Source organism: Coturnix japonica, unplaced genomic scaffold (genome assembly GCF_054131305.1).
Source record: "Coturnix japonica strain WE unplaced genomic scaffold, WE-NBRP24 Scf075, whole genome shotgun sequence".
Classification (NCBI taxonomy): domain Eukaryota; kingdom Metazoa; phylum Chordata; class Aves; order Galliformes; family Phasianidae; genus Coturnix; species Coturnix japonica.
Genome location: NW_028188978.1, coordinates 565,754 through 590,394, shown reverse-complemented (window position 1 = coordinate 590,394; position 24,641 = coordinate 565,754). Strand labels below are relative to the sequence as shown.

The following is a 24,641-nucleotide window of genomic DNA, read 5'->3' as shown; positions in this document are numbered from 1 at the left end:
TAACCACGCCCACCTCATGAATAACACTATTGTCTTATGCATAGCCACGCCCACCCCATGAATATAACTATTGTTTCTATGTTAGACACGCCCCCTCATTATCATAACAACGCCCACCCCCCTCCAGGCAGACCACGCCCCCTATGGCCTAAACCACGCCCACTCTGGCAATAGCCACGCCCCCACATGCATTAACCACGCCCACTGTGCGATAACCATGCCCCAACGCGGTTGGACACGCCCCCCTTATTATAATAACCACGCCCCCTCTCCGATAAGCCCCGCCCCCTGGGTCTGCCTTGGGTTTGGGCTGGGGGCTGTGGGGTTTTGGGGTGCTGTGGGGTGTGCAGGGAATAGGGGGGTGTTGGGGAGCTGTGGGGGGTTGCTGGGGGGCTGGGGGGCTTCTTGGTATTGATCTCTGCACTATGGGGTGATGTGTGGGGCTGTGGGGTGCAGAGCCCCATGGGAGGGCACACGGCCCCATAGGAGGGCACGAAGCCCCATAGGAGGGCACACAGCCCCATAAGAGGGCACATGGCCCCATAGCAGAGCATATCGCCCCATAGGAGGGCATGCAGCCCCACGGCAGGGCACATGGCCCCACAGGAGGGCACACAGCCCCATGGCAGGGTGCAGAGCCCCATAGGAGGGTATGCAGCCCCATAGGAGGGCACACAACCTCATAGGAGGGCACAGCCCCATGGCAGGGTGCAGAGCCCCATAGGAGGGTGCAAAGCCCCACAGCAGGGCACATGGCCCCATAGGAGGGCACACAACCCCATAGGAGGGTATGCAGCCCCATAGGAGGGTATGCAGCCCCATAGGAGGGCACACAACCCCATAGGAGGACACACAGCCCCATGGCAGGGTGCAGAGCCCCACAGGAGGGCACACAGCCCCATAGGAGGGTGCAGAGCCCCATAGGAGGGTATGCAGCCCCATAGGAGGGCACACGGCCCCATAGGAGGGCACATGGTCCATAGGAGGGCATACAGCCCCATAGGAGGGTATGCAGCCCCATAGGAGGGCACATGGCCCCATAGGAGGGCACATGGCCCCACACAGAGCCCCATAGACATCCATGGGGCACAAACGGCACCGACCCCATAAGAATCAAACGGAACTTTTAATCACGTACAGCAGATCCCCCAACAGCTTCGGGTTGGGTCTATTTTCTATCAACAAACCCCAAAGGTTTCCTATCTCACACCGTATGTACAGTTGCATACTGAAGAGGTAAAGTGTCTCAGTGGCCATCGTACAGTCCGACCCCCCCCCCCCACATCCCCAAAGCCCCCTCCCCATATTAAGCCCCCTCCCCATATTAAGCCCCCTCCCCATATTAAGCCCCCTCCCCATATTAAGCCCCCTCCCCATAATAAGCCCCCTTACCACCCCCCCCCCCAGCCCCATTTCTGAGCCCCCCATGGGCCGGGCTGTGCACGGTGTGGGGATGCTACATGGCTGCCGGCCCCACATGTTTGGGGTGGGGGGGTTTGGGGGGTTTGGGGGGATGGAGGGGGGGGGTTTCAGTCCCCTATTTGGGACTGAAATTTGTCCCACCCCATGGAATAAGAGGGTGAAAGGGGGAGGGGGGAATCAGTGCATGGAGGGGATGGAGTGGCCTCATAGAGCAGCCCTGACCCGTCACTGTGAGCCTGGCCCTATAACCATGACCCCACAACCCTGACCGTATAACCACGACCCTGACCCTATAACCATGACCCTATAACCATGACCCTGACCCTATAACCATGACCCTACAACCCCAACTCTGACCCTATAACCATGACCCCACAACCCTGACCCTATAACCCCGACCCTGATCCTATAACCATGACCCTATAACCATGACCCTGACCCTATAACCATGACCCTACAACCCCAACTCTGACCCTATAACCATGACCCCACAACCCTGACCCTATAACCACGACCCTGACCCTATAACCATGACCCTACAACCCCAACTCTGACCCTATAACCATGACCCCACAACCCTGACCCTATAACCCCGACCCTGATCCTATAACCATGACCCTATAACCATGACCCTGACCCTATAACCATGACCCTACAACCCCAACTCTGACCCTATAACCATGACCCCACAACCCTGACCCTGTAACTCTGGCCATGACCCCAACCCAGACCCTATAACCATGACCCTGACCCTGTAACCCCAACTGTGACCCTATAACCCCAACCCAGACCCCAAATCAGACCCTATAACCCCAACACTGACCCTAAACCAGAGCCTCTAACCCCGACCCTGACCCCATAACCCTGACGCTCTAACTCCAACCTTGACCCTATAACTGTGACCATAACCACAACCCAGACCCTATAACCCCAACCCTGACCCCATAACCCTAACCTTATGACCACATAACCCTGACCCTATAACTCCAACCCTGACCCCATAACTCTGACCCTATCACCTTGACCCCATAACTCTGACCCTATAATCCCAGCCCAGACCCTATAACCCTGACCATGACCCTATAACTGTGACAATGACAACCCAGATCCTACAACCCCATCCCTGACCCTATAACCCTGATCTTATGACCTCATAACCCTGACCCTATAACTCCAACACTGACCCCGTAACTCTGACCCTATAACCCCAACCCAGACACCATAACCCAAACCTTGACCCCATAACTCTGACCCTATAACCCCAACCCAGACCCTATAACCCCAACCCAGACCCTATAACTCCAACCCTGACCCCATAACTCTGACCCTATAACCCCAACCCAGACCCTATAACCCAAACCTTGACCCCATAACTCTGACCCTATAACCCCAACCCTGACCCCATAACTCTGACCCTATAACCCCAACCCTGACCCCATAACTCTGACCCTATAACCCAACCCAGACCCTATAACCCTGACTGTGACCCCAACCCCAACCCAGCCCCCTTACAGCAACATTAACCCCCCCCATCATCACATCGAAGCCCAATGACAGCAGTGGGGGGGGGTGGGGGAGGGGGCACAGAGGACCCCCCCCCAATACCCAGCTCCACAACCAGGGGTCGGCTTTGGTCTCATTTCCTATTAGCCCCCCCCCCTCCTTTCCCCTCCCCCCCCCAGGTGTGTTTTTAGGTGGGGGGGGGCTTTGGGGGGGGGGGGGGCAGGTTTTCCATCCAGCTCTATTCGCTTTTTTGTTTCGTTTGGCTTAGAAAGAATCGACGTTCAATAGACAACAAACAACAACAAACAACAACAACAAACATCCCCCCGACCCCCCCCCCCCCAACACAGACCCCCCCCCAGAGGGAAACCGAACATAAAAAGATCCATTCATTAATTAAAAGGCCGCTAATTACTAATTAAAAACACCCCCCCCCCCCTCCCCAACTCTCCATCGTTAATCAGCCCGTCCCAGTTATGGCTTCAGAGCTCTGCCCCCCCCCCCCAACCCCCCCATTGAAGGGGCTGTGGTCGGATGGACCCCCCCCCCCAATTCGGCACTGAATGGAACAGAACAGCCATGCAGCCCCCCCCCAATAACCCTGCAACCCCCCCCCACCCCCACTGTACAACAGCCACCCCCAGAGATGGGATTGATAAAGGGGGGGGGGGTTAAATGATGGGTTGGGTTGGCAAAGTGGGGAGGGGGTGCCCTAAAGATGGGGGGGGGGGATGCAGCCCCTTATGGGCTGTGGGACCCCCCCCAAAGGGACGGGACCCTTCCTAATGGGGTGTGGGGACACCCAGAATGATGTGGGACCACCCAAAGGGGGATGGGACCCCCCCCCCCAAATGGGCTGTGGGACCCCCCCAAGAGGGGTGTGAAACCCCTCCTAGTGAGGTGAGGGGACCCTCAGAGGGGCATGGGACCACCCCCAATAGGGTGTGGGACCCCTCCCAATGGGGTGTGGGGCACCCAAAGGGGTACGGGACCCCCCCAGAGGGTGATGGGATCCTTGCAATGGGGTGAGGGACCCCCCCCCAAAAGGGTACAGCCCCTCTGCTATGGGGTGTAGGAGCCCCAAAGGGACATGAGACCCCCCCAGAGGGCTGTGAGAGCCCCCAAGTGGGGTACAGCCCCCCCTGCTATGGGGTCGTGGGACCTCACAGGGACCTGTAACCCCCCCACAAAGGCTGTGGGACCCCCCCAGAGGGGTACAAGTACCTTCCTATGGGGTGTAGGACCCCCAAAGGGACTTGAGACCCCCCCCCCCAAGGGCTGTGGGACCCCCCCAATGAGGTGTGGGACCCCCAACACATCCTCCTTCCCACCCCAAGCTCAGCTCCGTGGCATCTCTTTGCTACCAAAAATAACCCCCCCACCCCAAAAGTAAAACCCACCCTAAAAAAGAAGAAACCCCCACCCCCCAAAAAACCCTGGGAGGGAAAATCAGTTCCTCATTTTGCTAAAATAAAAAGATGGGGGGGGGGGAAAGGATATGGGGGGGGTGGGAGGGGGAAGGACATGATGGGGGGGGTATAGGGGGGGTATAGGATATGGGGGGGGTTGGCAGTGAGGCGCCTGGTGGGGTTTCCTATAACCAGGGCCATAGTGGAGGTGAAGGGGGATGAAGGGGGGGGGGGTTTGGGGTTGGGGGTCCAGTGTGAAGCAGCACCAACCCTGGGGGGGCCAAGGCTCACTATGATGGGGGAGGACCCCCCCCCAAATTGGTTTGTACATGCACAGAGCACAGGGACATACCAGCTCAGATAGGGCTGGGATAATTGGGGAGGGGGTTTTAGGAGGGAGGGGGTTTTAGGATGAGGCGGGGGGGGTCTTTTATCCAGGCTCCATTAGGGAGATGCAGCAGGGAGCACCAATGGGGTCTGTGCAGTGTCGGTCTGCATGGATGGTCCCATTGCAAACCTGCCCCTCTCCCATCGCCGGCCTCAATCGCGGCCTTTATCAACTTTACAAGGGTCCCCAGTAGGAAACGAGGGCTGTGAGCTCAGCCGAGACCCCTCACGTCCCTTCTCAGCTCTTGACGTCGGGAGGTGAAACGTCCCAAAGGTTCCGATTGTTTCATACCCGAAATAGAGGGAGCAGAGAGCGGCTCCGTCCCCCATCCAGCAGCCCACGGGTCTGGTTGGTAGCAGTAGATTGGGCAGAAACACGAGGTAGGGCTCCCAACACACACCTACTCTTATGGCAGCTCATTAATTCCTTCCTGCTCGGGGTTTAGATCTTCACATCCTCCTGCACGCTGAGCTGGGACAGGGTTTTCTTAATGCGCAGCGCGGTCAGACGGGCGGCTCCGTTGGCGTACCAGCATTCCCGCATCATCTTCCCCATCACCCGCAGAGCCTGGCAGGGATACAAGGGACATCGGTGATGCCCTGAAACCCCATCAGGGACATTAGGGACATCAGGGACATCAGTGCTGCCCGGAAACCCCATTAGGGACATAAGGGACATCAGGGACATCAGGGACATCAGTCCTGCCCTGAAACCCCATAAGGGACATCAGTCCTGCCCTAAAACCCCATTAGGGACATAAGGGACATCAGGGACATAAGGGACATCAGTGCTGCCCTGAAACCCCATCCTAGAAGATTTATATCAATGGGAAATGGACTTAAAGGCCTGAAACCCCATCAGGGACATAAGGGACATCAGGGACATCAGGGACATAAGGGACATAAGGGACATCAGTCCTGCCCTAAAACCCCATTAGGGACATAAGGGACATCAGGGACAGAAGGGACATCAGTCCTGCCCTGAAACCCCATCATGGACATCAGTCCTGCCCTAAAACCCCATCAGGGACATAAGGAACATCAGTCCTGCCCTAAAATCCCATCAGGGATATAAGGGACATCAGGGACATAAGGGACATCAGTCCTGCCCTAAAACCCCATCCTAGAAGCTTTATATCAATGGGAAAGGGACTAAAAGGCCTGAAACCCCATTAGGGACATAAGGGACATCAGGGACACAAGGGACATCAGTCCTGCCCTAAAACCCCATCAGGGACATAAGGGACATCAGGGACACAAGAGACATCAGTCCTGCCCTAAAACCCCATTAGGAACATAAGGGACACAAGGGACATCAGTCCTGCCCTGAAACCCCTTTAAGGGACATAAGGGACATCAGGGACATAAGGGACATCAGTCCTGCCCTGAAACCCCATTAGGGACATAAGGGACATCAGGGACATAAGGGACATCAGTCCTGCCCTGAAACCCCATTAGGGACATAAGGGACATCAGGGACAGAAGGGACATCAGTCCTGCCCTAAAGCCCCATCCTACAAGCTTTATATCAATGGGAAATGGACTTAAAGGCCTGAAACCCCAACATGGACATAAGGGACATCAGTCCTGCCCTACATAAGGGACATCAGTCCTGCCCTAAAACCCCATCAGGGACATCAGGGACATAAGGGACATCAGTCCTGCTCTGAAACCCCATTAGGGACATAAGGGACATCAGGGACACAAGGGACATCAGTCCTGCCCTAAAATCCCATCAGGGATATAAGGGACATCAGGGACACAAGGGACATCAGTCCTGCCCTAAAACTCCATTAGGAACATAAGGGACATCAGGGACAGAAGGGACATCAGTCCTGCCCTAAAGCCCCATCCTACAAGCTTTATATCAATGGGAAATGGACTTAAAGGCCTGAAACCCCATCAGGGACATCAGTCCTGCCCTAAAACCCCATCAACCCCCATCCTACAAGCTTTATATCAATAGGAAAGGGACTTAAAGGGACTTTAAAGGGACTTAAAGGGACTTTAAAGGGACTTAAAGGGACTTGTGTCACCTCGTAGCTCTGCCACCAGTTGGGGATGTTGGGCCGCAGCTTCTGATCGCAAACCACCTTCCGCATCTCCTCGATGGAAGGGTCCGAGGGCACCAGGTCGTAGTATGGCAGCTGGTATTCCTCGTGGATCCCTTATGGGGGAGAACAGTGGGGTTAAGGGGATATATGGCATCCCTGGTAGCACTAAGCATACGGGGATATATGGCATCCCTGGTAGCACTAAGCATAGGGGGGATATATGGCATTTCTGGTAGCACTAAGGATAGGGGGGATATATGGCATCCCTGGTAGCACAAAGTATAGGGGGGATATATGGCATCCCTGGTAGCACTAAGCATATGGGGATATATGGCATCCCTGGTAGCACAAAGTATAGGGGGGATATATGGCATCCCTGTTAATACAAAGTGGGGTTAAGGGGGGATATATGGCATCCCTGGTAGCACTAAGCATAGGGGGATATATGGCATCCCTGGTAGCATGAAGTATAGGGGGGGATATATGGCATCCCTGGTAGCACTAAGCATAGGGGGGGATATATGGCATTTCTGGTAGCACTAAGCATAGGGGGATATATGGCATCTCTGGTAGCATAAAGTATAGGGGGGATATATGGTATCCCTGGTAGCATAAAGTATAGGGGGGATATATGGCATCCCTGGTAGCACTAAGGATAGGGGGGATATATGGCATCCCTGGTAGCACTAAGGATAGGGGGATATATGGCATCCCTGGTAGCATTAAGTATAGGGGGGATATATGGCATCCCTGGTAGCACAAAGTATAGGGGGGATATATGGCATTTCTGGTAGCACAAAGCATAGGGGGATATATGGCATCCCTGGTAGCACTAAGTATAGGGGGGATATATGGCATCCCTGATAATACAAAGTGGGATTAAGGGGGGGTATATGGCATCCCTGGTAGCACTAAGCATAGGGGGGATATATGGCATCCCTGGTATCATAAAGTATAGGGGGGATATATGGCATCCCTGGTAGCACAAAGTATAGGGGGATATATGGCATCCCTGGTAGCACAAAGTGGGGTTAAGGGGGGATATATGGCATCCCTGGTAGCATAAAGTATAGGGGGGATATATGGCATCCCTGATAATACAAAGCATGGGGGGGGATATATGGCATCCCTGGTAGCACTAAGCATAGCGGGATATATGGCACCCCTTGTAGCACAAAGTATAGGGGGGATATATGGCGTTTCTGGTAGCACTAAGCATAGGGGGATATATGGCATTTCTGGTAGTATGAAGTATAGGGGGGATATATGGCATCCCTGGTAGCACAAAGTATAGGGGGGATATATGGCATCCCTGATAATACAAAGCATGGGGGGGGGATATATGGCATCCCTGATAATACAAAGCATGGGGGGGGATATATGGCATCCCTGATAATACAAAGCATGGGGGGGGGATATATGGCATCCCTGATAATACAAAGCATGGGGGGGGGATATATGGCATCCCTGATAATACAAAGCATGGGGGGGGATATATGGCATCCCTGATAATACAAAGCATGGGGGGGGATATATGGCATCCCTGGTAGCACAGGGCATAGATGTCCCCCCCCTCCATCTCTACACCAACATGGAGGGGAGCTGAGCACACCGAGCAGCCATTACCTCCTGCATTGCACCTGCGGGCGATCTCCCAATAGACCAAACCCAAGGCGTAGATATCAGCACACTTAAAGGAATCAAAGTGTTTCATGTTGATGGTCTCATCCAGCACCTCGGGAGCCATGTATCTGCACAAGGGAAGGAGCAGAGCGTTAATGGTGGGAGGGGTGGAGGATGGGGAACGAGGCTTCCCCCAGCACCCAGCAGATGGGATGGGATGGGATGGGATGGGATGGGATGGGATGGGATGGAATGGGATATTATGGGATGGGATGGATGGGATGGGATGGAATGGAATGGGATGGGATGGAATGGGATGGAATCGGATATTATGGAATGGGATGGAATGGGATATTATGGAATGGGATGGAATGGGATATTATGGGATGGGATGGATGGGATGGGGATGAGACAAGGATAGGATGAGGGTGGGGATGGGGATAAGGATGGGATGGGGGTGGAGGATGAGGATGGGGCTGGGAAGGAGAACGGGGATGGGATGAGAAAGGAATGCAAAGGGGATGGAACCATGGATGGGGTTCGAATGGGAGCAGGATAAAAATGGAACACAATGAGGATAGGAATGAGGATGGGGATATGGATGGGATGGGATGGGATGGAGGGGATGGGATGGAGGGGATGGAGATGGGATGGTCATAAGAACGGGATGGGATGAGATATAATGGGATGGAATGGGATATAATGGGATGGGATGGGATGGGATGGGATGGGATGGGATGGGATGGAACGGGATGGGATGGGATGGGATGGGATGGGATGGGATGGAACGGGATGGGATGGGATGGGGTGGGATATTATGGGATGGGGTGGGATGGGGATGGAGCCAGCAGGGAGGGTGAGGACACACAGCGTGGATCCCAAACCTTTTGGTTCCAACCCTTTGGTTTGGGGCGATGTCGATGGTGTCGGTGACGGAGTCGTGGCGCACGGCGAGGCCCAGGTCGGCGATGGCGCACGTGCCGTTCTTCTTCACCAGGATGTTCTTGGATTTCAGGTCTCTGTGAGCAATCCCAGGCTTTCCTAAGGGAGCAAAACAAGACGTGGCAGGGCTTGGAGAAGGGCTGGGAGCTGTGCTGGCGTGGAGGCAGCACCGGATCTCATGGCATGAGCAACAACTCTTGGTGTCGCAACATGTTTTCCTGTTTGGATCCGCTCCGGCGCCGAGGGAAGGAGAGCTGAGGGCCTGCAAAGGGCCTGCATGGGATGCAAGGTGCAGTGGCAATGGGGAGCCTGCAGAGGGATTGCAGCTCCATGCTTTCAGGAGTGTGGATCTGATCTGAATCCCAGGACGTAATAGAGGCCAACACAGCAGCCAAAGCACATAGAACCCAAAGCACACAGCAGCCAAAGCACATAGAACCCAAAGCACATAGAACCCAAAGCACATAGAACCCAAAGCACACAGAACCCAAGACCTAACAGAGGCCAACATAGCACCCAAAGCCCATCAACACCCAAAGCACCCAGCACCCAAAGCACACAGAACGCAGGACCTAACAGAGGCCAACACAGCACCCAAAGCACATAGAACCCAAAGAACATAGAACCCAAAGCACATAGAACCCAAAGCACTTAGAACACAAAGCACATAGAACCCAAAGCACACAGAACCCAAAGAACATAGAACCCAAAGCACATAGAAAGCACACAGAACCCAAAGCACACAGAACCCAAAGCACGTAGAACCCAGGACCTAACAGAGGCCAACACAGCACCCAAAGCACATAGAACCCAAAGCACATAGAACCCAAAGCACATAGAACCCAAAGCTGGCAGCCCAATGCCCACCAACAGCCACTCGTACCTTGAGTGCCCACGATCTCCATGTGCAGATGGGCCAACCCGCTGGCAGCAGACAGAGCCAGCTTGATCATCCCCTCTATGGTGACCGTGTAGCGGTTCAGGTAGTCAAAGAGAGACCCGTGCTCGTGGTAATCAGAGACCAGCCACAACTGCGTCCATGTTCCATTGTCTGCAGGAGGAAAGAGGGACAGAACAGAACCTTCTGCATCCTCCTGGTGCATAGAACCACTGGGTAAGGCTGCAGATCAAGAGCCAACCCAGGGATGCTGCTGGCTTCCTTTAGCACGTTGGAGATGCAGCTCTCATCCCCATCGATGGGGGGATTTTACCTTTGTTGTCTGCAGCGATGAAGCCCAGGATGTTCTCATGGCGCAGCATCACAGTCTGGTAGATTTCTGCCTCCCTGAACCAGGAACGTTCCTCACGGGAGGAGAAAATCTTCACGGCCACGTCCCCCCCGCGCCATCGGCCGCGCCAAACCTCCCCAAAGCGGCCCTTGCCAATGATCTCCTGCAGGACGATGGTCCGAGCCACGGTCCGCTGGACAAAAAGGGGCAAACCTGCAAAGAAAAGGGAGAAATGAAGGGCTGGCGTGGTGAGAAATGGGTGTCAGCGGTCAGCAGGGTGTGATGGTGGCCAGGAAGGACACTGGTGACCAATGGTTGGCCAATGGGGGACCATGAGCTGATAGGAAGGCCACTGGTGGTGTCCTGGTTGACCAATGGTTGGCCAATGGTTGACCATAAGCCAGCAATGTACCCTGGTGGCCAGCAAGGCCATTGGTGTCCTGGTTGACCAATGGTTGACTAATAGTTGACCAATAGTTGACCAATAGTTGACCAATGGTTGGCCAATGGTTGGCCAATGGTTGACCATGAACCAACAGTGAGTCCTGGTGGCCAAGAACGCTGCTGGTGTTGTGGTTGACCAATGGTTGACCATAAGCCAACAGCGTGTCCTGGTGGCCAGCAAGGCCACTGGTGTCCTGGTTGACCAGTGGTTGACCAATAGTTGACCAACGGTTGACCAATGGTTGACCATGAGCCAGCAGTGTGCCCTGGTAGCCAGCAAGGCCACAGGTGACCTGGTTGACCAATGGTTGACCAATGGTTGACCAATAGTTGACCAATGGTTGACCAATGGTTGACCAATGGTTGACCAATAGTTGACCAATGGTTGACCAATGGTTGACCAATGGTTGACCATAAGCCAACAGCGTGCCCTGGTGGCCAGCAAGGCCACTGGTGTCCTGGTTGACCAATGGTTGACCATGAACCAACAGTGAGTCCTGGTGGCCAAGAATGCTGCTGGTGTTGTGATTGACCAATGGTTGGCCAATGGTTGACCAATGGTTGACCATGAACCAATAGTGAGTCCTGGTGGCCAAGAATGCCACTGGTGTCCTGGTTGACCAATGGTTGACCAATGGTTGACCATAAGCCAACAGTGTGCCCTGGTGGCCAGCAAGGCCACTGGTGACTTGGTTGACCAATGGTTGACTAATAGTTGACCAATTGACCAATGGTTGACCATGAACCAACAGTGAGTCCTGGTGGCCAAGAATGCTGCTGGTGTCGTGGTTGACCAACAGTTGACCAGTGGTTCACCAACAGTTGATCAATATGCGACCATGAGCCAGCCGTGCCCTGGTGACCAAGAGGGTCACTGGTGTCCCAACTGACCCATGGTTGGCCAGCAGAGGACTATGAGCCAGCAGGGTGTCCCAGTTGGCAAGGAAGGCCAATGGTGTCCTGGTTGAGCAACAGTTGAGCATGAGCCAGCAGCGTGTTCTGGTGGCCAACAAGGCCAATGTTTGCCTGGGGGCACTGATTAGAGTGGGGCCAGCAGGGCAGGGAGGTGGGAAGGCCCCATCTGGAGCACTGGGCCCAGCACTGGGCTCCCCAGTTCAGAGCTGACTGGGAACTGCTGGGAGAGCCCCACAGGGGGGTGCAGAGCTGTGGGGGCCTGGAGCAGCTCCTGGTGGGGACAGGCTGAGAACCCCAGTGTTCCCCTGGGGGAGAGAACACTGAGGGGACCTGATCACCACTGAATAGAAACTCCCAAAGCCCAAAGAGGAACATTACCAAACCCACAAGCCTTTATTTTTGATGCTGCTCGGCAGCCTAAGCAGGATCCAAGGTAGGATCTTGGGTAGGAAGGGCCATTTGGCTGCTTGGAAAGGAGCTGCGTTATCGCTTTGAGGCAGCTTGCAAAGCACCAGCACTGAGGATAAATGGCAGTCAGGGAAGTTCTGCTCCATGGCAGATCAAGGCTGACAATGCTGAAATGCAGTAAAACCCCAACACTCCTGTTAGGAAAGGAGCCCTAACACAGCTGATGCAAGCTGCAGAGCTCACCTGCTGACAGCGAGCACAGAAGAGATCCCCAAACAGTTTATATATAGCAGACGTGGTGCTGCAGGTTGGCTCCTGGTTGCTACATTCTCTGCCTCTGTGGATTACTCCACCGTGCTGTAAAACTCTATTTCTTAACCTAAAGCCATGAATAAAACACTTCCTTCCCCCACTGTTCCATGGGATGGGATGACACAGGCCCTGCAAACAGCATTTGCTCCTCCTGCTGATAGAGCAGCACACGTGGGTTGGTGATGCAACAGCCTCAAATCTGCAACCTGAGCCAGCAGCTCTGCAGCTCTATGCCCTCATTGTCATTTGCAGTCGGAGCTTCCTTACCTGAACCTGAGCCGGAGGTGGAGAGATCGTAGACGAGATCCTGCAGCGTCTTGTCCTTGGACAGGCACATTTCACAAGAGGGATCCTCCATGTCCAGCCGCTGCCGGTTGTGATAGACGCGTTGGTGGTGATGAAACACGAAGACGACGATGATGATGACCACGAAGATGAGGAAGACGGGCCCAGCAATCACCGCCACCAGCTCCACCGGACCCCAGCTGGATGGGGGCTCGTTGTCCTTCAGGTGTCCTGCAGAGGGAAGCAACAAGAAGCACATCATCATCATCATCATCATCATCATCATCATCATCATCATCATCATCATCATCATCATCATCATCATCATCATCATCACTCCTTTGCAAGCGTTCCATGAGCACCTCCTCGTGCTTTAAGTCCCCTCTTGGAGCCCAGACTTTCCTTGCAGCCCTGGGATGGCAGAGGGTGCACAACCAGCAGTGTTAACATAGGGACGGCTGCTGCCATGCAGCCAAACTGCAGGGAGGATCCACAAAGGAAAGCAAAGCTTTGGTTGTGGTGCTGGGGATGACAGCTCCTGCTGCTCAGCAGGGGGGGAGCCAGCTCTGCTCCTCCAGGCTGTGCTCTGCTTTGCATTGCTGTGCTTTGCTTTGCATTGCTGTGCTTTGCTTTGCATTGCTGTGCTCTGCTGTGCTTTGCTGTGCTCTGCTTTGCATTGCTGTGCTCTGCTTTGCATTGCTGTGCTCTGCTGTGCTTTGCATTGCTGTGCTTTGCATTGCTGTGCTTTGCTTTGCATTGCTGTGCTTTGCTTTGCATTGCTGTGCTCTGCTGTGCTTTGCTGCGCTCTGCTTTGCTTTGCATTGCTGTGCTTTGCTTTGCATTGCTGTGCTCTGCTGTGCTTTGCTGTGCTCTGCTGTGCTTTGCATTGCTGTGCTCTGCTTTGGCCAAATCCAAGGGGGAGGAAAATCAAGCAGCCCCCCCTTTGTCCTGTATACCACAAGAGCAACTGCTCGCCTTGAGAGCAGACAGGGCTTCCCCCACTGCACCCAAAGGAAGCGGATCCCGCCGCCTTCATCAGACCCACGGCACAACAGGCTGAAATGCAGAGCAACGAGGAAGTTCATGCAAAGCAATGAGGAAGTTCTGTGCACTTCCCTGTCCTGACAGCAGACAGTTCCCACACCCCCAGGCTGGGCAGGGCTGCTCCCTCAGCACCAGGCGGGCATCCTCTGCCCTGCTCTGCTCCCTGTGCTAAGCCATGGAGGTGTGCAGCACCAAAGCATGGCCAAGAGGATGATAGAGGGAGCAGGGAGCACGGCCTGCTGTCCTCAGGCCATGCAGACAGCAAAGCAGAGCCCTGGTTAACTGCAGCTGCTCAGATCTGCTGCTGCTCCTCCAGGAGCCTGCGTGGAGATAGGGCTGATAAGGAGAGGAGCGTCATCATCAGTGGGTGAAGGTGAGGGGGGGGTTGGGGGGAAAAACCCAACCACAACTGAATAGGGAACCTTCCCCCAGAGCAGCACCGCATCGTCTGCTGCCATTCATCTGCCACAGGGGAGCTGAGCATCTCCACGTGTTAATTGGAAGCAGCTCATTATTACCTCCACTTTACCCAGCAAGGAAACGAGCCAAGTGCTCAGGTTTGCACAGCAACCAAAGGGGAGCAGTGAAGATGCCGCTGAGAACCCCAAGCAATCCCAACCCCAAGCAGCCAGACCTCCCCTGCATGCATCCCCCCTCCATGCACCTTCCCTCCATGCACCTCCTTTCCATGCATCCCCCCTCCATGCATCCCATGCATCCCCCCCTATGCATCCCCCCTCCATGCATTCCCCCTGCATGCACCCCTCCTCCATGCATCCCATGCATCCCCCCTCTATGCATCCCCCCTCCATGTCCCCTCCATGCACCTCCCTTCCATGCATCTCCCCTCCATGCATCCCATGCATCCCCCCTCCATGCACCTCCCTTCCATGCATCCCCCTCCATGCATCCCATGCATCCCCCTCCATGCATTCCCCCTGCATGCACCCCTCCTCCATGCATCCCATGCATCCCCCCTCTATGCATCCCCCCTCCATGCACCTCCCTTCCATGCATCTCCCCTCCATGCATCCCATGCATCCCCCTTCCATGCATCCCATGCATCCCCCCTCCATGCACCTCCCTTCCATGCACCCCCCTCCATCCCCCCTCTATGCATCCCCACTCCATGCATCCCCCTCCACGTCCCCTCCATGCATCTCCCCTCCATGCATCCCATGCATCCCCCCTCCATGCACCTCCCTTCCATGCACCCCCCTCCATGCATCCCATGCACCCCCCCTCCATGCATCCCCCCTCCATGCATCCCCCTCCATGTCCCCTCCATGCCCCCCCCCCTCACCGCTGGGAACCATCAGGTCGATCTTGTTGCAGAAGTCAGAGTAGCAGCAGTGCGTGTTGCGCAGATCCTCGGAGCTCAGGCAGTAGAAGGGTTTCCCAGCAGGGATCAGTTTGGCTTCGGGGATGCAGGTCCTCACGTGGTGCTTCACCCCATCCAGGTTGAACACAGACACCATGCAGGCGCCGTCGGTCTCGCAGGTGGAGTTGGCTTGTTTGCAATCAGAGCACAGACACGTCAGAGCTGCAAAACACAGCGAGACCGAACCCTTAACAACCAACAGGGACCAAAAGTGCAAAGCAAAATCAATTTCTTCTCTTTATTTTCCCCCTTGGGAGGGTCGTCTCCAGGTCTGGGAGGTGCAGCAGCTCCTGTTTGATGGTGCAGAGAGCACAGAGCACAACAAAATGCAATCAGAGGTTGCTGCCAGCCCTCCCTGCAGCCACCAACAGAGCAGACCCGACAGCCCTGCAAGGATGTTCGTCCCACGCCAACCCCAGCTCAGCTCCAACCGGAGCTGCCAGCTGAGTCTGCTCCACCCAAACAGCCCAGGGGCTCCATTAGGAACCAGCTGTGTGTCGTGCACATCCCTGCTCTCCACGAGCATCGTTTGGGTGCAGAGCACAGAAGCCCCAGGGTGGACCCCCCCAGCTTTGCCATAAACCTGCAAGCAAAGCCCTGTACCTGCAAACAAAGGGCAGAGCAACAATGTGCAGGAGGAGGGTGGAGCTGGCTGAGCAGCAAACAGGGTTTGCTTGGGATCTCAGCCTCCCTGGAGGGAGCCTGCAATGTATATTAACCCTATAACGTGGACCAACCCTATGTGCACCAACCCTATATCATGGACCAACCCTATGTGCACCAACCCTATATCATGTACCAACCCTAATTGTACCAGCCCTACATCATGTACCAACCCTGCAATGTATATTAACCCTATAACATGGACCAACCCTATGTGCACCAACCCTATATCATGTACCAACCCTATGTGTACCAGCCCTATATCATGTACCAACCCTATGTGCACCAACCCTATATCATGTACCAACCCTGCATTGTATATTAACCCTATAACGTGGACCAACTCTATGTGTTCCAACCCTATATAATGTACTAACCCTGCATTGTATATTAACCCTATAACGTTGACCAACCCTATGTGTACCAGCCCTATATCATGTACCAACCCTATGTGCACCAACCCTATCTCATGTACCAACCCTATGTGTACCAGCCCTATATCATGTACCAACCTTATGTGCACCAGCCCTACATCATGTACCAACCCTGCAATGTATATTAACCCTATAACGTGGACCAACCCTATGTGTACCAGCCCTATATCATGTACCAACCCTGCATTGTATATTAACCCTATAATGTGGACCAACCGTATGTGTATCAACCCTACAATGTATATCAACCCTACAATGTGTGCCCACCTGCTGCAGGAACAGGAGGGTTTGGAGCCACAACAGCAGGGTTAATCCTTCCCCCCCCCCCCCCCAGCCCTATAGCTGCACCCAAAGGATGCACACAGCAGTCAATGCAGCACCCTCAGTGGGTCTAATGAGCACCCAGCCATAGGGCCAGCACTGAGCTGCTTTGCAACTGGGGTGGGGAGCTTGGGGGCAGGAAGGGGGGGGGAACAAGCAGCTCCACACCGACTCCATGGGCTGTATGGGAGGAAGATGCCCATTATCCCTCATCTGAGCGGTAAATCGGCGGCTAATTGCATTAGGAGCCTGCACTTGTGCTTCTTTGTTTCCCAGCTGCTGCTGCTGTGAGCTGGGCTGCAGCCATAGGGAAAAGCAAAAGGGGCTGCAGGGTTTTCTATATGGAAACACAGAGAGCAAAGGGATGCACCCCAGGAATGCAATGCGAGCATCGGAGCTGCTCAGCTTTGAAGGGGCTGCTTTGGAATTAAGGGATGAATTGAATGCAATGAAATCCCCCCCAGATATGAGCACAGGAAGGACAGATCTGCAGCCAGGAACAAAGGTTGGAACCACCATGAAACAACACGGGGAGGGAAGAGCAGCCGGGGCACATTCCTGCCTTCATGTCTGCTCAAAGGAAACGGGGCCTCCCAGCAGCTCCTTCATTGCTTTATCAGGAACTTGGAGGGTGAATTAAAGCTGGTGCAGGAACACGTCCCACCACGCAGGTTCCTTTTGGGCACGGCCAAACCCAGCCGTTCCCATCGCTCTCCTTTCCAAGGCAGGAAGATGTGGGCTGCGGCACTTCCACATCTCAAAGGCAAATCAGCCTCCTCGCTGCTCCATAAACCCCTCTCCATTTCCATACAGCTCCATAAGCTCCTCTCCATTCCCATACCAGCTCCATAAACCCCTCTCCATTTCCATATCAGCTCCATAACCTCCTCTCCATTCCCATACCAGCTCCATAAACCCCTCTCCATTTCCATATCAGCTCCATAACCTCCTCTCCATTCCCATACCAGCTCCATAAACCCCTCTCCATTTCCATACCAGCTCCATAAACCTCTCTCCATTCCCATACCAGCTCCATAAACCCCTCTCCATTTCCACACCAGCTCCATAAGCTCCTCTCCATTTCCATACCAGCTCCATAAACCCCTCTCCATTCCCATACCAGCTCCATAAACCCCTCTCCATTTCCATACCTGCTCCATAAACCCCTCTCCATTTCCATACCAGCTCCATTAATGACCTGGGAGACCCCATGGGGGCAGCTATGGGTTCCTATGGGGGCAGCTGTGGGTCACCATAACGAGCTGTGGGTCCCCAATGGGGGCAGCTCCATCCCTGCACTCCCAGCAGGGAAAGAAATGGGAAACAATTGGGTTTGTGCCTCTGCTGCCCCTTTAGATGCTGTAATGTCCTGAGAGATCATAGAACCACGGGATGGTTGGGTTGGAAAGGTCCTTTAAGATCACAGAACCACAAGATGGTTGGGTTGGGAAGGTCCTTAAAGGCCACAGAACCATGGGATGGTTGGAAAGGTCCTTAAAGATCATGGAACCATGGGATGGTTGGGTTGGGAAGGTCCTTAAAGATCACAGAACCATGGGATGGTTGGGTTGGGAAGGTCCTTAAAGATCAAAGATGACAGAACCATTATATGGTTGGGTTGGAAAGGACCTTAAAGATGATGGACCCATGGGATGGTTGGGTTGGGAAGGTCCTTAAAGATCATAGAACCATGAGATGGTTGAAAAGGTCTTTAAAGGCCACAGAACCAAGGGATGGCTGCGTTGGAAAGGTCCTTAAAGATCATGAAACCATGGGATGGTTGGGTTGGAAAGAACCTTAAAGATCATGGACCCATGGGATGGTTGGGTTGGGAAGGTCCTTAAAGCTCAGCGCTGCTCTCTGCAGACAACGTGCTGCCATCTCAAATCCTTCCCTGCATTTTCCCCATCCCTTCCCCTCTTTCATTCCCTGCTGGAGCTCCTGCAATCGACTGACCCACTGCTGCTAAATGAAACAGAGTTAAAATTAGCCAGCAAAGCAAAGCACTGTAGGGGGAAAAAAAAGAAGAAGGAGCAGCAGCACTTGCACACAAGGAATCCAGCACCTAAAAGTTCTATGGGGATATTTAAAGTTAAGAAACAAGAGCCCCAACTGGCTGCAGTCCCTATGGGCTGAGCATGGACGTGGCTGCATTGAATGCATCTAATACATTGAATGCATCTAATACATTGAATGCATCTATTACAGGGGGGGGGGGAGAGATAAAGACATGCTCTCACCTTCAAAGAGCTCCCCTGCATCGAGTGAAGCAACACAAGAGGAGCTGGAAATGAATGTTAAATAAGGGAATTGACAGGAGCCTCATCATTACTGGGTTAATTAGAAGGAGCCTTGACATTTCTGCTGCTGTTGCTCTTCAGCTGAGAAAACAGACATATGGCTCCGAACCGCCTCGCCGTGCTCGGGTCTGACGCCTGCTTGGGTGCTCACATAGGGAGGAAAATGGATCAGGAGGCACCAAAATGGTTCTGGTCCGTCCACACTGAGCATTGCTGGGCTGCAGAGCCCAGCATCGATGGATTTTGGGGGTTCAAATCCATGTTGGATGGTCTCAGGTGTATTATGGGGGGGCTACAGAGCAGAACTGATGGGGGTCTATGGGCATTGCTGGGGTCTATGGGCATTGCTGGGGTCTACAGAGCAGAACTGATGGGGGTCTATGGGCATTTCTGGGGTCTATGAGCATTTCTGGGGTCTATGGAGCAGAAATGATGGGGGCCTATGGGCATTGCTGGGGTCTATGGGCATTGCTGGGGTCTACAGAGCAGAACTGATGGCTTTCGGGGCTGGAAACCCACCACTGTACAGCAATGGGGGTCCATTGACATTGCTGGGGTCTAACAGGGCAGAACTGATGGGGGTCTATGGGCATTGCTGGGGTCTACAGAGCAGAAATGATGGCTTTCAGGGCTGGAAACCCACCACCGTACAGCAATGGGGGTCCATTGACATTACTGGGGTCTAACAGGGCAGAAATGACGGCTTTTGGGGCTGGAAACCCACCACTGCACAGCTTTAGGATGTACAGAGCAGAACTGATGGGGGTCTATGGGCATTTCTGGGGTCTACAAAGCAGACCTGATGGCTTTTGGGGCTGGAAACCCACCACTGTACAGCAATGGGGGTCCATTGACATTGCTGGGGTCTAACAGAGCAGAACTGATGGGAGTCTATGGGCATTTCTGGGATCTACAGAGCAGAACTGATGGGGGTCTATGGGTATTTCTGGGGTCTACAAAGCAGACCTGATGGCTTTCAGGGCTGGAAACCCACCACCATACAGCAATGGGGGTGCATTGACATTACTGGGGTCTAACAGGGCAGAACTGACGGGGGTCTATGGGCATTTCTGGGGTCTAACAGGGCAGAACTGATGGCTTTCGGGGCTGGAAACCCACCACTGTACAGCAATGGGGGTCCATTGACATTGCTGGGGTCTAACAGGGCAGAATTGATGGGGGTCTATGGGCATTTCTGGGGGTCTACGGGCACATCTTGGGGGTCCATAAGGCACTTCTGGGGGTCTACAAGGTATTTCTGGGGGTCCACAGGTACTTCTGGGGGTCTACAGGCATTTAAGGGGGGGTCTATAGGCATTTCTGGGGGTCCACAAGGCATTTCTGGGGGTCTACAGACACTTCTTGGGGGTCTATGGGCACTTCTTGGGGGTCTAAAAGCACTTCTGGGGGGTCTACAGGCATTTCTGGGGGGTCCACAGGCACTTCTGGGGGTCCACAGGGCATATATGGGGCTCTATAGGCACTTCTGGGGGTCTACAGACCAATGCTGCTGACTCTATGAGCCTGAAACCCACCCCATCCACTCTCAGGTCCATCTCTGTGTCAAATTAACACAGCACTCAGGGTGCAGCCCACCTTCCACCCCCCCAACCCCATCAGAGCACATCCCTTAGGGCAGAGGAAACATCAGCAAAGCTTCAAAGTGCTGAGAAATCTGAGAAATCCCCCCAAACCCACTCAGAGCCCCTTTAAACCCACTCAGGACCCCCCAAACCCACTCAGGACCCCTTTAAACCCATTCAAGGCCCCCCCAAACCCACTCAGGACCCCTTTAAACCCATTCAAGGTCCCCCAAACCCACTCAGAACCCCTTTAAACCCATTCAAGGCCCCCCCAAACCCACTCAGGACCCCTTTAAACCCATTCAAGACCCCCCCAAACCCACTCAGGACCCCTTTAAACCCATTCAAGGCCCCTTTAAACCCACTCAGGACCCCTTTAAACCCATTCAAGGCCCACCCCAAACCCCCTCAGGACCCCTTTAAACCCACTCGGGACCCCTTTAAACCCATTCAGGGCCCCCTAAACCCACTCAGGACCCCTTAAAATCCATTCAGGACCCCTTTAAACCCACTCAGGACCCCTTTAAACCCATTCAAGGCCCCTTTAAACACATTCAGGTCCCCCCCAAACCCATTCAAAGCCCTTTTAAACCCATTCAAGACCCCTTTAAACCCACTCAGGACCCCTTTAAACACACTCAGGACCCCTTTAAACCCATTCAAGACCCCCCAAACCCACTCAGTACCCCTTTAAACCCATTCAGGGCCCCTTTAAACCCACTCAGGACCCCTTTAAACCCATTCAAGACCCCCTCAAACCCACTCAGGACCCCTTTAAACCCACTCAGGACCCCTTTAAACCCATTCAAGGTCCCCCCAAACCCACTCAGGACCCCTTTAAACCCACTCAGGACCCCTTTAAACCCACTCAGGACCCCTTTAAACCCCCCCCCCCCAATATCCAACCATAAGGGAAAGCAGGGGTGGGCTTCAATCCATCACAACCCAATAGACACCAACCAACACCCTTTGCTTTGCTTCCCAGCACCCAGCGTGCTCCAATCAATGCAAACCCTACCTAAAGGATGCATCCCAAAGGATCTGCTGTGCATCCTGCCTTGCACACACACACACACACACACACACACACACACACACGCGTGTGCACCCTCCCCTTGCATCCATCTCACATCCAACAAGTCCCGATCTGCCTTCATTGGGATCTTCCCTGCAGCAAAGCCGGGCTGGTGAGACCGGGCTCCTGTTGCAACACATCCCAGTGTTACACAAGCACCCACCGACCCCCCATTGCTGCACCAACAGGTGCCAATGAGCCCTAAAACAGGGGGGCATTTAGGACCCCCCCCCATGGTCACAGCCCTATAGAGGGGAAAGGGGCCCCTAAAAGCATGGGGCAACCCAAGGCTTTCCTCCAATCCCCCCCCTTTACATTACAGACCCACACAACGAGACCCCATAAGTGTGGGGCTGCAGCTCAGCATGGTGGACCCCCCCCACCAAACACCCCCCCACACACATACACACAGGGGGTGCTCCAGGCTGTGCCCCCCCCCCCATAGACCTACCAAGCTCTGGGTGCCCCCAACCCCCCCAGCTCCTCCTCCCAACCCCACACTCCCCTTCTTGACCCCCCCCCCCCAACCCCCTGACCCTTAATCACCCCCCCCCCCCACCTCAATCTGGATGGGCAGGACCCCAAATCCCCCTCTGAGCCCCCAGCACTGACCCCCCCCCCCCCCCCCAGGGGCTCCTCCTCTGCCCCCCCAACCCCTCAGCTCTCCTTAAAGACCCCCTGAAATTACCACAGAGCCCCCCCATCTCTGGACTCCTCAACCCCCCCCCCAGGATCCACTCATAGACCCCCAGGTCCCCCCTCAAAATGACCTCCTGTCTCTTTAAGTTCACACGACCCCCCCCAGGACCCTCTGAGACCCCCCCAGCTCCACTCAGAGCCCTTGAGCTGCTCCAAACATCACCTGCGGCCTCCTTACACCTTCCCCCCCCCCAGATCCATTCAAGCCCCCCCAAACCCACTCAGGGCCCCTTTAAACCCATTCAGAACCCCTTTAAACCAACTCAGGCCCCTTTAAAACCCACTCAGGACCCCTTTAAACCCACTGAGGACCCCCCCAAACCCATTTAGGACCCCTTTAAGCCCATACAGGACCCCATTAAACCTATTCAGGACCCCTTAAAACCCACTTAGGACCCCTTTAAACCCATTCAAGCCCCCACAAACACACTCAGGGCCCCTTTAAACACATTCAGGTCCCCCCCAAACCCATTCAAGGCCCCTTTAAACCCACTCAGGGCCCCCCCCATTAAACCCATTCAGGACACCTTTAAACCTATTCAGGACCCCTTTAAGTCCACTGAGGACCCCCCCAAACCCATTTAGGACCCCTTTAAGCTCATTCAGGACCCCATTAAACCTATTCAGGACCCATTTAGACCCATTCAAGGCCCCTTTAAACCCATTTAAGACCCCCCCAAACCCATTCAGGACCCCTTTAAACCCATTCAGGCCCCCTTAAAACCCACTCAGAACCCCTTTAAACCCACTCAAGACCCCCCCAAACCCATTTAAGACCCCCCCAAACCCATTCAGGTCCCCCCCAAACCCACTCAGGACCCCTTTAAGCCCATTCAGGACCCCTTTAAACCCACTCATGCCCCCTTTAAACCCATTCAAGGCCCCTTTAAACCCACTCAAGACCCCCCAAACCCATTCAGGACCCCTTTAAGCCCACTCATACCCCCTTTAAACCCCCTCAGCCCCCCCCCCCCCCCCTCCATCCATTCATAGCCCCCCCCCCAAATCCCCTCATGGCCCTTCAGGGCTCCGTTCAGAGCTCAGCCCCACACAGTGACCCCTCAGGACCCCCATTACCCCCCATTATCCCCCATTACCCCCCATTATCCCCCATTACCCCCCATTATCCCCCATTACCCCCCCATTTCAAACCCCCCCCCCCCCCCCTCAGGTGCCGCCGGGCGGGGGCGGGGCGCCGCGCCGCCATGTTGTGGCCGGGATTGACGGGCCGGGCCTGAAGCCGAACTCACCGCGAGCTCCACCGGGAGAACCGGCCACGAGGAGAGCGAGGAGCGGCAGAACGGCGGCGGGGGAACGGGAGGAAGCGGAGGAGGACGGCGGGGGGCGGCGGGGGGGGGCGGCCATGGCGAGAGCCGCGGCCATGGAGCCCAACGGCGGCGGCGGCGAGGGAGGGAGGGAGGGGGCGGGGCTAAAGGAGGGGGCGGGGCTAAGGGAGGGAGGGGGTGTGGTCACAGCATGAGGGGGCGGGGCTAAGGGGGAGGGGGCGGGGCGAGTCTTAAAGGGGACGCACCGTGTATGTGTGTGTGTGTGTATGTATGTAAACGTGTGTGTGTGTATGTGTGCATGTGTGTGTATGTGTATATGTGTGTGTATGTGTTTGTGTATGTGAGTGTATGTGTGTGTATATGTGCATGTATGTAAACGTGTGTGTGTGTATGTGTGCATGTGTGTGTATGTGTGCATACATGTGTATGTATTTATGTGTGTATGCATGTATGTGTGTGTATATGTGCATGTATGTAAACGTGTAAGTGTATGGATGAACATGTGTGCATGGATCTACATGTGTGTGTGTGTGTATGTGTGTGCGCATGCGTGTGTGCATACGTGTTTATGTGTGCATGCATGTGTGTGTATGTGCATGTATGTAAACGTGTATGCGTGTATGTGTGCATGGATCTACATATGTGTGTGTGTGTGTGTGTTTGTATGTGTGTGTATGTACATGCATTTGTGTGTGCATACATGTGTATGTGTGTATTTATGTGTGCATGCATGTATGTGTGTGTATATGTGCATGTATGTAAATGTGTATGTGTGCATGTGTGCATGGATCTACATATGTGTGTATGTATGTGTGTGTGCATACATGTGTATGTGTACACGTGTGTTTATGTGTGTATGCATGTATGCGTGTGTATGTGCATGTATGTAAACGTGTATGTGTGTATGTGTGCAGGGATCTAC

At 54.4% G+C, this 24,641-nt stretch overlaps 1 protein-coding gene across 2 annotated transcripts; it reads right to left on the bottom strand.

Moving 5' to 3' along the window:
- Positions 1-5,103: 5,103 nt before the first annotated feature.
- On the bottom strand, positions 5,104-23,869 carry ACVR1B (activin A receptor type 1B). 2 transcript variants are annotated; one of them, XM_085534128.1, is made up of 10 exons: positions 23,684-23,835; positions 19,017-19,060; positions 15,281-15,520; positions 12,916-13,164; positions 10,552-10,782; positions 10,224-10,391; positions 9,283-9,439; positions 8,402-8,526; positions 6,758-6,888; positions 5,104-5,289 (listed from the first exon to the last, which is right to left on the bottom strand). In XM_085534128.1, the coding sequence occupies exons 3-10, from the start codon at positions 15,453-15,455 to the stop codon at positions 5,164-5,166; spliced, it is 1,362 nt and encodes a 453-aa protein (XP_085390254.1). In that variant the 5' UTR covers positions 15,456-15,520; positions 19,017-19,060; positions 23,684-23,835; the 3' UTR covers positions 5,104-5,163. The 2 variants fall into 2 exon arrangements, with proteins under 2 accessions (XP_085390254.1, XP_085390253.1); XM_085534127.1 differs by lacking the exon at positions 19,017-19,060 and having other exon boundaries at positions 23,684-23,869.
- Between the last annotated feature and the right edge of the window lie 772 nt (positions 23,870-24,641).

Excerpts from the sequence above, each read along its gene's own strand:
- ACVR1B (XM_085534127.1), bottom strand. The coding sequence starts at position 23,816 with ATGGCCGCGGCTCTCGCCATGGCCGCCCCCCCCCGCCGCCCCCCGCCG. Across the intron at positions 15,521-23,683 it reads TTCTCCCGGTGGAGCTCGCG|CTCTGACGTGTCTGTGCTCT; the intron begins GTGAGTTCGGCT and ends TGTGTTTTGCAG. Across the intron at positions 5,290-6,757 it reads ACTGGTGGCAGAGCTACGAG|GCTCTGCGGGTGATGGGGAA; the intron begins GTGACACAAGTC and ends TATCCCTGCCAG.